Consider the following 15,319-nt stretch of genomic DNA (forward strand, 5'->3'; position numbering starts at 1 on the left):
GCTGGACGCATGTGATCGAGTCGTGCGGCGGTGGACACGGCCGCATCAGCGGCGCCGGGGTAGTGGTAGCGGTTCGGCTGATGAGCGTAGGGTGAAGAGGGAGTCAAAGCGGAGCTAATGGTGCAGCTGGACCGGCCTCTCACGGCTCCGTTGAGGGTGTTGCCACCCGCGCTGGACGAGCGCGACCTTAGTGGCCCGGCGGCAGGGAAGTGGCCAAATTGAGGCTTGGACGGGCTCAACTCAAGGCAGGATGGGGTCGGGCATCTAGGTGGCTTAATGGCGAGGCCACGGACAAGTTGAATCGAGTTGAGGTGATCTCTCTCTGGTGGATTTCATGGTCACAGCTCAGACGGCAGAGACGGTAGGGAGGAGGGTAGGTCCGAGCTCTGGCCATCCTCGCCTTGGTGGCAAGCGGTAGGCCGGACCTGAGACAGCACCTGCGCGCTCGCTACGAGACAACGTAGCTAGAAAACGTGTGCGCGCGTAGGCAGTTGGGGAGCGCGGCATGTGCGGCCATAGCACCATTAAGGCGAGGCGATGGCGCAAGGCAGCAGGGAGCCAGCGCACGTGCGCGCGGCGACGAGGCGAGCAACAGCAACACAGCATGGTGCCACAGCGGCAACAGCAGCAGCAGCACCGTGCGGCTACGGCCAGAGGCGGCTAGTGGCCCACGACCGGCCAGGCAGGCGGCCAGCGGTAGGCACGACGGCCAGCAATGCGGCAGCGAGGTGGGGCAGCAGCACGACGGCTAGCAGCAGCCAAGCCGTAGTCAGGCCGCGGCCAGGCCGAGGGCGGCCTCGGTGGGCCAACACGCGGCAGCGCGCGTGCGAATGGGCGGCCAAACATGGTGACGTCGCGCTCCCGAGCGTGGTGACCGCGTCCACCCAGCCAACTAGCCCGAGATGATGTTCGTGCACAGCTTTTAAAGCGTTTGCCAAAACTAAATCGATTTTATTGAGGCTCGACCACCTAAACCATGCTAAAGAGGGTACATCAAACTACCATACAGAACAAAAACATAGCACTGACCTTTAGCTAAATTTTTCAAAATTAATTCACCAACATAGCCTTGTCAAAATGTTTTCAAACTTGAGCTGGATTTGATTTCAAGTTCCATTTCTAAGCTATTAGAAATACTAGCTAGCAATATTATTTTCCTAAGATAAAAGTTGCATTGTCATCTACAAAGTTTGTACTTCATACTTTATTTAAATGTCACATACATGTTTTATAACATTTTTGCTTAAAAAATTATTTTATAAGCCTACTCGATAACACACAAGCACTAGAACCTTCCGTAACTAAATCTTCGTTGGGCATTTTTAGTACAACCAAAATTCTATTTTCACTTTTCCACATGTTCTAACACATAAATATGATGCTCATGAGGTGGTTTAGTAGTTGGTTTAGAGTGTAACACCGAGGATGTTACACGGGCCCCGCATGGGCACATGAAATGGCGCGGGAAGCGGACTGCAGGCGCGAACGGACAAACGCCCCGTCTGTCCAGACGCTAGTAGTTCCATTATTTCAAAGCAAAGTTAATTCGTATCATGGTGTTCCTAATTCTACGATGAACCCGCATGATGGATATCCATGGTCAAGTTTGATGCTTCAGGTTGAGGTGAAATTTCGTTCTTTGGGGACTCAGTATGTCCGCCTCACTGTGAGACCTTTCTATCAGCGTGTACAAGATGTCCGAAACAGCTGTAATCGTTGGCAAACTAGATAAAAAGTTTTCCCAAATGGTGCTTCAAGAACTACTCCTAGTAGTCAATGAATAAGAATATACAGGGTAAACTTTATCTTGTACAAACATAATGGACGACTACAGGACAGGTTGTGACTTGTGAACAACGTATATCTCATCTTCTGAACACATGCCACAGTCGTTAGAAACAACCTCACACAAATTCGTAAAACTTGTGACATGCATCCAAACCGACTATGCACACTTAGTTTCTATAGCAAAACAGCCACCTGAACGATCAGTACACAAATTCCCTAGGGCTAAAACAGGTGTTCTCGTCGATAAAAATATTGACAATTGTCTGTAAACCTATTTCTCCACCAAAACAAAAGGCAAAGATTGGTAAACCATCCAGGGTAAGATTGAATCATTGTGCACCCTGGTTTTTCACCGCCAAAACAAGGGAGCCTGTAGTAACGGGTTAACGGGCACGATGCTACATTCATTGTGCGTTCTCGGTTTTCTCATCACTGTAACCAGCTGCCCTGCCGGTTCTGCCTACCAAGATTGAATTAGGCACTGTACCTTCATATTCTCCACTTAGACCACGGTATGAACGTGCCTTGAGGTAATCGATTGAGGACATTGCTCTTCCTTGGTAAAGGACAGCGTCATTGTGCTGGTTTTGGATGCTTAGTGCCTTTTCTGTTACCTCAGCCAGTGCGAGCAACATTTCTGATTGCTCCTCATTTTCTGTGGGGGGGCAAACGATTAGAAAACATGTGTGATAATTAGTAAAAAAAAAGATGAAACAAAATAAAAGCAAATGAGTGAGCCAACCACAGCACTATTAAAGGACAGAACTTGTTCAAACAGTGACAGATGGATAGACCCATCTGCATATGATGTACCTTGGGGGCAATTATCTTCCACATAGACACCTTTGATAAAAGAAAAACGTGCTTCTTCTGTTGTGCTCGCAACTTCTTGCTTCTCTAAAGTGATCAAATCCTTGAAATCCAAAAGATATTCTCCAGTCCACTCTCTTCCCCTGAAAACATGTTGCTTCTGGCATCAGAACCATAGCAAAATTATGTAAATTGATGCCACCCTTCATATAGATTTGTAATCAGGCACAAACAATACAAGTATCTTGGGTTCTATTAGAGGACAATAATGTAGCATACCTGCCAAAAGCTAGTACAGCTTCAAAAGGTGTAATAACTGGAGCTAAAAAATCCTTGCTATCCAGCAAAGCGGTTTGGGCACAAGAAACATAAATAAAAACTTCGCACTGCTCCAAGGAAAAACAATGTCAGATGGTATAGATAGGTGAACAGAGAAAAACAGTTCAGAGTTAAATTAAAGTAGCACACCTCTGGAAAATTCGCAAGTTTTGCAGAATTAGGCCTGCCCATGACCAATGTATAAGATTTCTTTCCAGCGGCCTTGATCAGTTCTTTCATTTGTTCGATTATATGAAGATAACCAGCTGCATCATCAAGGAGTGCAATGCACCACATCACAAAATTTAAGAGTTTCTAGCAAAATTCCAGGCCAGATAACATGAGAACTAAAATAATAATATTCAAGTAAAGTGGTCGTATTTGGGATTATGGGAATGCACAAAATCAATTGACCAGTAAAGAAACTAGGAATGTCTGGTCTAGGCAAACCATGAAACTAGTTAGGGAGTTCATCTCCCGCTTGATCTGCTTATAGCCAAACTAAACCAGCCTTGTGATGAACCGATCAGGCATGGATCAGATCTTGCATGGTATAGTGCCTTTCTAAGAGGCATGCATGGCTGAAATATAAAGGTAAACCTCATAGCTGACGTCACAATCTAACAGTGCCTCAACATTGGCATAACTACTTTTTATGTTCAAGTTAACAATGTGCATACCAACACCCAGAGTTCCCACCAAAATGCCAATAATGTTTGCATCCTTTGCCTTCTCCACAAGGTAATACCTACAATTAAAAATTATATTTTGTAAGCAGTACCAAATAATGTAAGAAAAAAGTACATGAATGCTGCAAAAACAAAGTACCTTCGCCTAAGAATTTTCATCAGATGAGAGATGTCAGCTGTGAGTTGATTTTCTATTGCGTCATATCTAACTACAAAAGAAACATTAACATTCAAATGCATCACATTCAGAAGACCCCTGCATTAGAGCAATTACCTTAACCAAATGGAAGATTATTTAAACTTACTAAGATGATCAATTACAGAATGGAAAATGTAAGCATGTGCAGTTGCAAATAATGTAAAGAAGAGGACTATAAGATCTGCATCATGCATCGCTAAGCAGAAGTTACAAGATCACTGCCGATCAAGAATCAAATTTTAGATTTCAAACAAGCTGTACTCCAAGTACATCACATTGGTTGCCATATGCAGTATTGAATATCACACTGCTGATTATTCAAGAGAAAAACAACTACAAGCTTAGGAAAACAAGACTTGCACAAATTAAAACAATCCTCCTGCCATACACAAAATGAGGATGAAAACACACCTATTTCACATTTATTGAAGGTAAGGACTATGTTGGCAAATGCTGAGTTATCTTGTCCAATCCAAAATATCAAATAGTCCTCCATTTTCTCATCAACTGAAATATTCCATGTAATGCCACCAAGGCTGTACTTTTGTGTGGAACTGGAACATTTCATGCCATAACGATTGTCCAGGAATGTTGCTACATCGCTGTTTCTTGTGATATCTCCGTTACAAGAGGTGCCACTCAACTGAGGAATTGTGTTTTCTTCTGTAGTACTTGATGGACTCATAACTGAACACAGAATTTCTGCATACTGGACTTCAGGATTGCCAGAATTTGATTTACATGACTCCATGAAAGCTCGTCTAAGATCATCCAATGCATATGCGTACTCTAGTCCATACAAAACCTGTTTGGTAAGCCATAATAGCCAAGATTAGTGAAAATAGAATACGTAGAATGTAAACTATCGGCCCCGTTCGGCTTGCTGAAACTTGGCTGAAACTAGCTGAAAAACACTGTTCTGGCTGAATTGTTGTGAGAGAAAAACACTGTTCCGGCTGAAAAAACAAGCTGAATAGTGCGGATTATAAGGTAAGCTGAATCGTTGATAGCATAACATAGTTAATATTTGTTTATCGGTAAAACATGCCAATTGTACTAGTGAATGCAAGGCAACAGAAACCTGAAGTAAGCAGATCAATGAAAGTCCTAGACATGATATAGAATTGCTGTTTGAACCAGCATTCTACTCCTATTGTAGCATTACTTGTACCATAACAGGAAGAGTGGAAGACCACAGGAAATACAAAAAGATTTTTCCGCTGACCTATTTTTGTGCCTGCACTGGCTATTACTAGATGCGGGCAGGATGCATCTATTTCTGTTCTGGTGGATTCAATTTATGCTTCACAGACTGCAGGAGATGGTTACTATGGCAATTTGTCTGACTATGAGGTTCGTCTTAGGTGAACTGTCCATATAAGTCTGCAATAAGATTTAGTTCTAATTGAATGGTATGATAATGGAACTGTGTTTGCAATACTCGAGGATAATTCCTATGGAGGGAGAAACAAAGGAAGGTTATGGATGGAAACAGAGGGAGGGAGGGAGGGAGGGAGAAGCACAGGGAAGTAGAGGCCCATTAGATGGTAGCTATGATGAACCCATGCCTCTCCCACATCCAATGGTTGGATTTAACTTGCCAAACCAGTGGTCAAGACCAGCTGCACAAGCTATTGATCCACCATACTTCTACTATGAGAATGTTGTTCTTGCTCCAAAAGGTGTCTAGACTACCATATCGAGATTCTTGTATGATATTCAGCCAAAGTTTGTGGACTCGAAGTACTTCTGTGCTGCTGCCAGGAAAAGGGGTTACATCCTTAATCTGTCACTTGAGAACAGGTCACCTCTCCCCCCCCCCCCATACCTCCAAAGACCATATCCGAAGCATTACCTCGTACCAAGAGGTGGTGGCCGTCATGGGACCCAAGACGACAGTTCAATTGCCTCCATACTTGTGTCTAGTGCAAAATTGTTAGAGAGGATTTTGTTGGAGTATGAGAGTATGTGTATTAGGCCCATGAGGCCCATGTATGACCAATATACATTGCTACCCTCCTTCTAGGGTTAGCCTGATGAAATCACAACTCTAGCATGGTATAGAGCTAGGCTTTCCTCCTCCCCTTCCCCACCCAGCCGCCAGGCGCCGCTGGCCGATTTCTTGCCGCCGCCATGGCTGCCGCCCATCCCCTCCTCCCCACCTACTTCCAGGCTTTCCCCTCCCTTCCCTACCCGTCCTGGGCCCAGCGCGCGGCGCTGGCCTCCTTGCCGCGGACGCGGAAGGCCCGGCCGCCGCCGCTGTCGCTGCGCCGCGCGCGGGTGCCGGCGCAGCCGCGGGCGCGGGCGTGGGGGCCCCCGCCCGCGGCGCGGCGGCCCCCCCTGCTGCCGGCGTAGCAGCCCCGCCACTGCGCGCGGGCGCAGGCGCCCTGCCGCCGCTCGCGGCGCAGCCTGGCCTCTTCCCTGCCTTCCGCCGCGGCGGGCTTGGACAGCCTGGCCGCTGCCGCCGCCGCTGCTGCGGCAGGGGCGGCGCGGGCGCAGGCAGCCACGCCCCTGCCGCTGGGGGCGCGGGGGAGAACCTGGAGCCTTTCTTCTTCCCCGCTCCTCCTCCTCTGCCGCCCTCTGCCCCTCTCCAGACGGCAGGGGCCAGCTCCGCTCTCGCCGCTGCTCTCGTGGCTGCACGGGCGGCTGCTGCTGACAGCCAGGCCCGGGTGCGGGCGGCCGCCCTCGCTTTGGAGCGCGAGCGCGACGCGGCTGATGCCCTGGCCCGCCAGATCGCTGAGGCGGAGCAGCTCCTCGTCCTCCCTACATCCTATGACACCGCGGCCACCTCCTCAGGCTCGACGGGTCACCGCGCGTCTCACACCACGGTCATCTGGCACGACCCGGCCGACCCGCACGTCGCTCAGCTCCACTACCAGGCCGGGGGTGTCCAGAACATCCGACTCCTCGTCCCGGTCGTCCTCGAACCTGAGTCGCCCTCTTACGCCCGCTGGAGGGACCTGGTTCTCCTCACCCTCCGCCGCTACGCCCTCGACGACCACGTCCTAGTCGACGCCTCGGTCGCAGTCCAGACCTCATCGTGGCTGCGCCTGGACAGCGTCGTCCTCTCCTGGATCATCGGGACGATCTCCCTGGACCTCCACGACCTCGTCCGCAACTCTGCTGACGCTCGCCGGGCCTGGCTTGCACTCGAGGGCCAGTTTCTGGGCAATGCCGAAGCCCGGGCCCTGCGTCTCGATGCGAGCTTCCGCACCTTCGTCCAGGGTGACCTCTCCGTTGGCGACTTCTGCCGGCGCATGAAGAGCATGGCGGACTCCCTCGGCGACCTTGGCTGGCCCGTGGAGGACCGCATCCTGGTCCTCAATGTCCTCCGCGGGCTCAGTGACCGCTACGCTCACCTCCGGACGTGGATCACCCGGCAGAGGCCCTTTCCCTCCTTCCTGCAGGTCCGTGACGACCTTGTCATGGAGGAGCTCACTCAGGGCGTCCAGCCAGGGTCCACCTCCACGCCAGGGTCCTCGTCTTCCTCGACTGCCCTGGCCGCTACTCCTCCGGCGCGTTCCCTCGCTCCACCGCCGTCGTCGCTTCTTGGTTCTCCTCCTCCCGGGCCGGGCGGGGGTGGGGGGGGCCGTGGCGGCCGCCGTCGCCGTGGAGGGGGACGTGGGGGCCGCGGAAGCCACCACACACCGGTGCAGTCGCCCTCCGGAGCCCCTACGCCCGCGACCCCACGGGGTGCACCCTGGCCCTCCTTCCACAACCCGTGGTCGGGGCGCATCTACATGTGGCCCTTCCCGGCTCCAGGCGGAGAGCCTCGCCCACCTGCAGCCTTGCTCACTGGAGCTCCTCCAGGGTTTCACTCCCCGTCTGCGTGGGCTCCACTTCCCGGCGCATCTTCGTGGGTGCCACCTCCCGACATCTTGCCCGGGCCTGTCGGTTGGAACCCGGCGGCCTTGGCCAGATCCTTCAGCACCATGGCCCTGACACCGCCTGCTGGTACCGACTGGATTGCCGATTCGGGTGCCACTTACCACACTACTCCAGACCCTGGTATACTCTCTTCTTTTCACCCTCCTTCTTCCTCTCATCCTTCGTCCATCATGGTCGCGAATGGTTCGTGTATTCCAGTTACGTCCGTGGGTGCCGCCGGCACTCATGGTTCCTTTCGTCTTCCTGACATTCTTGTTGCACCCTCTATGGTTCACAACCTTCTTTCTATTCGTCGTTTTACAGCTGACAATTCTTGTTCTGTTGAATTTGACTCTTCCGATCTTACTGTGAAGGATTTGGCTTCCCGGCGTCCTCTTCTCCGATGTGACAGCACGGGACCCCTTTACACCCTTCGGTTTCCGGCGTCTGCTTCCTCTTCGTCGCCGTCTACTTTGTCAGCTGCCTTCGCCGCCACTCCTTCTTCCACCACTTGGCACCGTCGGCTTGGCCATCCTGGACGTGATGCTCTGACGCAGCTTAGTCGCAGTTCCGACATTGGTTGTACTCGGGCTCACGATGAGCACTTGTGTCATGCGTGCCAGCTGGGCCGTCATGTTCGTCTCCCTTTTTGTTCTTCTTCTTCACATGCTACGCATGTGTTTGATCTTGTACACTGCGACCTATGGACATCTCCTGTCATCAGCATTTCTGGGTATAAATACTATCTTGTGGTGGTTGACGATTTCTCGCATTATTCGTGGACTTTCCCTTTGCGTGCGAAGTCGGATACTTTCACCACCCTTCTCCACTTTTTCGCCTGGGTGTCTACTCAGTTCGACCTCACCATCAAGGCCGTCCAGTGTGACAATGGCCGTGAGTTCGATAACGGCACCTCCCGTGCCTTCTTCCTCTCTCACGGTGTCCAGCTGCGCATGTCTTGCCCGTATACCTCCTCCCAGAACGGCAAGGCCGAGCGCATGATTCACACCACGAACGACACCATGCGCACCCTTCTGCTCCAGGCGTCGCTTCCTGCTCGCTTCTGGGCAGAGAGTCTGCACACCTCCACCTATCTCCTTAACCGCCTCCCTTCCGCTGCCTGCCCGGCTCCCACACCGCACCACGCTCTCTTCGGTACCCCTCCTCGGTATGACCACCTTCGTGTCTTCGGGTGTGCGTGTTACCCTAACACCACTGCCACCGCTCCCCACAAGCTGGCTCCCCGTTCCGCTCTGTGTGTCTTCCTTGGGTACTCCCCAGATCACAAGGGGTACCGGTGCTTTGACCTCACCTCCCGTCGGGTCATCATCTCTCGCCATGTGGTGTTTGATGAGTCTGTCTTTCCCTTCTCCACCACCACCACCCCATCTCCCACCCCCGATCCGGACCCCTTCTCTTTGTTTCCCACTGACACGGTGGTCCAGCCACTTTTACCGCTGTCTCCTGCAGGTACTGCTTCCCCGTGCCCCTCGCCGGGCCCGTGCCCCCGCTCGCCACCCACCAGTGACGCCCCTGGCCCTGCGCCCTGCCCGGGTCCGGAGGCGTCACCCTCCGGAGCTGCTCCTGCCCCTACGTCCGCAGCGGGTACGGAGACGCCGCCTGTCGCACCTCCTGCGCGTTTCGCCCAGCCGGTGCACGTCTACCGGCGCCGTGTGCCGGCGGCACCGCTGCCTCCGGCATCACCGGGGTCCCCTTCTCCGCCGGCGACCCCTACACCGCCGCCGCCGCCTCAGGCTGCCCGTGTCGTGTCACCGGTGTACCACCCGCAACTCCTTCACCGACACCCGCGACATGTTCACCCTATGGTGACGCGACACGCGGCTGGAACCCTGCGGCCCCGGGCTCTCGCGACGATGCCCGACGACTCGCAGATCTCTCCTGTACCCTCTTCCGTTCGCGACGCCTTGTCGGACCCTCATTGGCGCCGCGCGATGGAAGAGGAGTACGCGGCTCTCCTCGCCAACCAGACATGGGATCTGGTGCCCCGTCCACCCGGATCCAACGTTGTCACCGGGAAGTGGATCTGGACACACAAGCGGCGGGCTGATGGTTCCCTTGAGAGGTACAAGGCTCGCTGGGTTCTCCGGGGTTTCACTCAGCGCCCTGGAGTCGATTATGATGAGACTTTCAGCCCCGTGGTGAAGCCGGCCACCGTACGCACAGTGCTCTCACTGGCTCTCAGTCGCTCTTGGCCCGTGCATCAGCTGGACGTCAAAAATGCCTTTCTCCACGGGACTCTCACCGAGACGGTCTACTGCAGCCAGCCAGCGGGGTTTGTTGACTCTTCTCGTCCGGACATGGTCTGCCGGCTCAACAAGTCTCTCTACGGGCTCAAGCAGGCCCCCCGGGCGTGGTATTCTCGGTTTGCTGCTTTCTTGCTGACACTGGGGTTTGTGGAGGCCAAGTCAGATACGTCCCTGTTTATCTATCACCATGGAGCTGAGACTGCCTATCTGCTGCTCTACGTTGATGATATTGTCCTCACAGCCTCCAGTCCGTCCTTACTCAGCCGTGTCATCGCCTCTCTTCACCAGGAGTTTGCTATGAAGGATCTTGGTGTGCTCCACCACTTCCTCGGGGTCACTGTTGAGCCTCGCCCCACCGGCCTTCTCCTTCACCAGCGGCAGTACACTCTTGATATCCTGGAGCGTGCTGGGATGACTAACTGCAAGCCCTGCTCTACTCCAGTTGACACACAGGGCAAGCTGTCAGACGCCGTGGGAACCGCCGTGGCAGACCCCACTGCTTACCGGAGTCTTGCAGGTGCCCTTCAGTACCTTACCTTCACCAGGCCAGACATCACCTATGCCGTACAGCAGATATGCCTTCACATGCATGATCCCCGAGAGCCTCACCTCACTGCGCTCAAGCGCCTCCTCCGCTACCTCCGCGGCACTGTCGACCACGGCTTACTCCTTCAGCGGTCTTCCTCCACCGAGCTCGTTGTCTACACTGACGCCGACTGGGCCGGGTGTCCGGACACTCGGCGCTCTACCTCAGGCTACGCTGTCTTTCTGGGCGGCAACCTGGTGTCCTGGTCGTCCAAGCGCCAGCCGGTGGTCTCCCGATCCAGTGCCGAGGCGGAATACCGAGCTGTCGCTAACGGCGTGGCTGAGGCCTCCTGGCTCCGACAGCTCCTTGCCGAGCTCCACAGCCCTCTCTCCCGGAGCACGCTGGTCTACTGCGACAACGTCAGTGCGGTGTACCTCTCCACCAACCCTGTGCAGCACCAACGGACCAAGCATGTGGAGATCGACCTACACTTTGTCCGTGATCGGGTTGCTATCGGCGATGTTCGGGTCCTCCACGTCCCGACCACCTCCCAGTTTGCCGACATCTTCACCAAGGGCCTCCCGTCATCGACCTTCACCGAGTTTCGCTCCAGCCTCAACATCATTGGTGGCTAGTTGCGTCTGTGGGGGGGGATCGTGTGATCGTGTGTGCTTCTTTTCATGACCAGTCTGTAACTCCGCTGCGCCGGTAGTTCAGACTGCGGGGGGGTGTTGGAGTATGAGAGTATGTGTATTAGGCCCATGAGGCCCATGTATGACCAATATACATTGCTACCCTCCTTCTAGGGTTAGCCTGATGAAATCACAACTCTAGCAGATTTGTGTAGCCCTTACAAACAGTTTAGATCCACCTCCTCCAAGAGTTCAGAAGTTTGCCTAGGAGGAGTCTAGGAAATGGAATCTCGCTTGGGTTGGCTTAAACAAGGTTGCTCCTCTAGAGCCTAATGAGATGGAATTTCTACTCGGCTATCCGAAGGATAACACCAGAGGTATCAGGAGGACAGAGAGGTATCGATCGCTAGGAAATTCGTTTCAAGTTGATATTGTTGCTTACCATCTCTCAGTCCTCAAGGATATGTTCCCACAAGGCATGAATGTACTGTCTTTATTCTCTGGTATTGGAGGAGCAGAGGTGATACCAGGGGAGTGTGTTGTTTCTCAACATATGCTTTTGGTGGCAGACTTTCGTTTTCAGGTGCGTGCCCGTAGGGATAAACAAGCTAAGATTGAAAGAACAAAATGGTGGAAACTGAAAGGGGAGACGTCAGAGGTATTCAGGGAAAGGGTTATCAAAGAGGGCTCTTGGAAGAAAGAAGAAGACATAAACAACATGTGGGAGAAGATGGCAACCAACATTCGGAAGGTGGCCTCAGAGGTGTGTGGAGTAACCAAAGGAAGCGGAGGCAAGGCTAAAGATACTTGGTGGTGGAACGAGGAAGTCCAAAGGGCTATTAAGGAGAAGAAAGAGTGTTATAGACGCTTGTACCATGACAGGAGTGTGGACAACATAGAGAAGTACAAGGTGGCAAAGAAGACTGCAAAGCGAGCTGTAAGTGTGGCAAAGGGTAGAGCGTACAAGGATCTTTACCAACGTTTGAGTACGAAGGAAGGAGAGAAGGACATTTATAGGATGGCTAGAGTTCGTGAGAGAAAGACAAGGGACTTCAACCAAGTTAAGTGCATTAAGGATGAAAGGGAGCATCTCTTGGTAAAGGAGGATGAGATCCGACATCGATGGCAAGAGTATTTTGACAAATTGTTCAATGGTGAGAATACAGACACAACCTTTCAGTTGGATGACTCTTTTGATGACACCAATAGGCATTTTGTGCGGAGAATCCAAGAATCTGAGGTCAGAGAGACGTTGAAAAGGATGAAAGGAGGTAAGGCGATGGGACCGGATGGTATCCCAATCGAGGTGTGGAGATGTCTCGGGGACATAGCTATAGTATGGCTAACCAAGCTGTTCAACCATATTTTTCGATCGAGCAAGATGTCTGATGAGTGGAGGAGAAGTATATTGGTACCGATCTATAAGAATAAAGGGGATATTCAAAGTTGTACTAATTACCGAAGAATTAAGTTGATGAGTCATACTATGAAGCTATGGGAGAGAGTTATCGAGCATCGCTTGAGAATAATAACACGGGTCTCTATGAACCAATTTGGTTTCATTCCCGAAAGGTCAACCATGGAAGCCATTTTCTTAATAAGACAAGTTATGGAGCGGTATAGGGAGAAGAAGAAGGACCTACACATGATTTTTATTGACTTGGAGAAGGCTTATGATAAAATACCAAGGAATGTTATGTGGTGGGCTTTAGACAAATATAAAGTCCCAACGAAGTACGTCGGGCTTATTAAGGACATGTACAACAATGTTGTGACTAGAGTTCGAATAAGTGATGGAGACACGGATGACTTCCCGATTAGGATAGGACTACATCAAGGGTCAGCTTTGAGCCCTTATTTGTTTGCCTTAGTAATGGATGAGGTCACAAGGGACATACAAGGGGACATCCTTTGGTGTATGTTTTTCGCGGACGATGTAGTGCTAGTTGATGAAAGCCGAATAGGAGTGAATCAGAAACTGGAGTTATGGCGGGAGACTTTGGAGTCCAAAGGTTTTAGACTCAGTAGAACTAAAACTGAGTATATGAGATGTGACTTCGGCACTACTATTCGGGAGGAGGAAGATATTAGTTTAGAAGGTTAAGTAGTGCCTAGGAAGGATACCTTTCGATATTTAGGATCAATGCTACAGAGAGACGGGGATATTGATGAAGATATTAACCATAGAATCAAAGCAGGGTGGATGAAGTGGCGGCAAGCATCTGGTGTCCTATGTGACAAAAGGGTACCACAGAAGCTAAAAGGCAAGCTTTATAAGACGGCGATTAGACCTGCTATGTTGTATGGTGCAGAATGTTGGCCTACGAAAAGACGACATGTTCAACAGATAAGTGTAGCGGAAATGCGTATGTTGCGTTGGATTTGCGGTCATACAAGAAGGGATTGAGTTCGAAACGATGATATACGTGATAGATTAGGGGTAGCACCAATTGAAGAGAAGCTTGTCCAACACCGGTTGAGATGGTTTGGACATGTCCAACGGAGACCTCCAGAGGCACCGGTGCGTAGTGGAATCCTAGGCCAGGATAGTAACGTGAAGAGAGGCAGAGGAAGACCGAAGTTGACTTGGGTAGAGGCAATAAAAGGAGACTTGAAAGGATGGAATATACCCAAAGACTTAGCCTTAGATAGGAGTGCTTGGAAGACAGCTATTCACGTGCCTGAACCTTGATTGCTTCTGCTGGGTTTCAACTCTAGCCTACCCCAACTTGTTTGGGACTTAAAGGCTTTGTTGTTGTTGTTGTTGTTGTTGATTGGAGGAGCAGAGGTGGCTCTACACAGACTTGGTATATGCATGAACACAGCTCTAGAGCCTGATGAGATGGAGTTTCTACTCGGCTTTCTGAAGGATCACACCAGAGGTATCAACACGACAGAGACGTATCGATCTCTAGGAAATTCATTTCAAGTTGATACTGTTGCTTACCATCTCTCATTCCTCAAGGATATGTTCCCACAAGGCATAAATGTGCTGTCTTCATTCTCTGGTATTGGAGTTATTGCAGTAGAGAAATCTGAGGTCAATAGGACGATTCTGAGGAGTTGGTGGGGTCAGACACAGATAGCCACTTTGATTGAGATTACTGATGTGCAGGCATATTAGAAGGATTGGCGGCTTTGATCTTGTGATTGGTGGAAGTTCATGTAACAATCTTGATGGGAGCAACCGCCACCACAGAGGTGGTTTGGAGGGCGAACATTCTGCATTATTCTACCATTATTTTAGGATCTTAGACTCCGTCAAGTCCATCATGGAGTGTTTGTAGTTTTTAGAATCTTTATTGTATTGGTTCTAGAATTGTAGCATCTTTCTTTGTGACGAAACTTGTGAATGATTTGAAGGTTGACTACCGTAATTCTCATGTCACTCTAATTTAGGCTACTTTTAATTTAATCTCCTTTGGGATTAAAAAAAAAACTATAAGAATGATGACCTAAATAAAAACACAGCTTCTGCCCAAAGAAACTTTCTCACTATTAATCTAGCCAAGAAAATTACTTACTTGGGTAGAAAACGCAATCATTTATCAGCATGTTGATCTTATAGTGTGGTTTAGCAAAGTTGTCAAGAATTCAGATATGGTGCTATAGGTCATACAAAGATTGAAGCTCATCACATGGACTAAACATAAAACTTTTAAGCGGAGGAAATAGTTTGGGGCATACCAGAATGCGCTTATTGCTTTTTCTTGAGCACTCAAGCAATGTGCTGGCACATGCGGGGATATCCAACTGTGCCTTCCCAAATACAAAGAAAGCTGGCAAATTTGATGTTCTGCATTTCAAGTTGCCAGTGCAAAGGTAGTGTTAGCATAGCACAAACTAATGACAACACAGAATGCATTGTTCCCAACAAGTCGAAAAAATGGTATCAAACTGCATCTAATCTAACCATTTAAAAGTTTGTCCTAATCTTTGTTTAGGAAAAAAATCAAACTTTTGAGAGGAACAGGGTGGGTTTGCTCACGGGCTCATGCAGGCGTGGCCGTAGTGGACAACGCACTGCGCATCGATGTGGGACGCGCCCACCTCGTCGACGCAGCAGGAGTTGTACGCCGTGTCGGCCAACACGAACACCCTGACCCCACCACCGGAGGCAAGCTCCCGCCGCAGCGCCCTCGCCACCGCCGCGGCGTCCTTGAGCATCTCGTCGGGGAACTACAGCACCATGAGAACGATCCGAAGAATCAGAGGAGCGCCAA

At 50.9% G+C, this 15,319-nt stretch overlaps 2 protein-coding genes and 1 pseudogene across 2 annotated transcripts in view; 2 read left to right on the forward strand and 1 right to left on the reverse strand.

Annotated features, from left to right (window-relative positions):
• Positions 1-1,748: 1,748 nt before the first annotated feature.
• Positions 1,749-15,319, reverse strand: part of LOC136515190 (uncharacterized) — a 46,432-nt gene continuing 32,861 nt past the window's right edge. Inside the window, exons 2-10 of the mRNA XM_066508858.1 lie at positions 15,085-15,275; positions 14,784-14,892; positions 4,216-4,609; positions 3,745-3,814; positions 3,597-3,664; positions 3,067-3,182; positions 2,878-2,984; positions 2,602-2,741; positions 1,749-2,443 (exon numbers count right to left, since the gene is read on the reverse strand). Coding sequence (XP_066364955.1) covers positions 2,193-2,443; positions 2,602-2,741; positions 2,878-2,984; positions 3,067-3,182; positions 3,597-3,664; positions 3,745-3,814; positions 4,216-4,609; positions 14,784-14,892; positions 15,085-15,275 — 1,446 coding nt within the window. The 3' untranslated portion in view covers positions 1,749-2,192. The remainder of the gene's footprint in view (positions 2,444-2,601; positions 2,742-2,877; positions 2,985-3,066; positions 3,183-3,596; positions 3,665-3,744; positions 3,815-4,215; positions 4,610-14,783; positions 14,893-15,084; positions 15,276-15,319) is intronic.
• LOC136518195 (DNA (cytosine-5)-methyltransferase DRM2-like) lies at positions 5,035-14,383 on the forward strand (annotated as a pseudogene).
• On the forward strand, positions 6,369-8,483 carry LOC136517210 (U1 small nuclear ribonucleoprotein C-like). The gene is made up of 2 exons (XM_066510740.1): positions 6,369-7,812; positions 8,046-8,483. Exons 1-2 carry the CDS (start codon positions 7,062-7,064, stop codon positions 8,078-8,080), a joined length of 786 nt encoding a protein of 261 aa, XP_066366837.1. The 5' UTR covers positions 6,369-7,061; the 3' UTR covers positions 8,081-8,483.

Source organism: Miscanthus floridulus, chromosome 17 (assembly GCF_019320115.1).
Source record: "Miscanthus floridulus cultivar M001 chromosome 17, ASM1932011v1, whole genome shotgun sequence".
NCBI classification, from domain to species: domain Eukaryota; kingdom Viridiplantae; phylum Streptophyta; class Magnoliopsida; order Poales; family Poaceae; genus Miscanthus; species Miscanthus floridulus.

Excerpts from the sequence above, each read along its gene's own strand:
- LOC136517210 (XM_066510740.1), top strand. The coding sequence starts at position 7,062 with ATGAAGAGCATGGCGGACTCCCTCGGCGACCTTGGCTGGCCCGTGGAG. Across the intron at positions 7,813-8,045 it reads CCACACTACTCCAGACCCTG|GATTTGGCTTCCCGGCGTCC; the intron begins GTATACTCTCTT and ends CTTACTGTGAAG.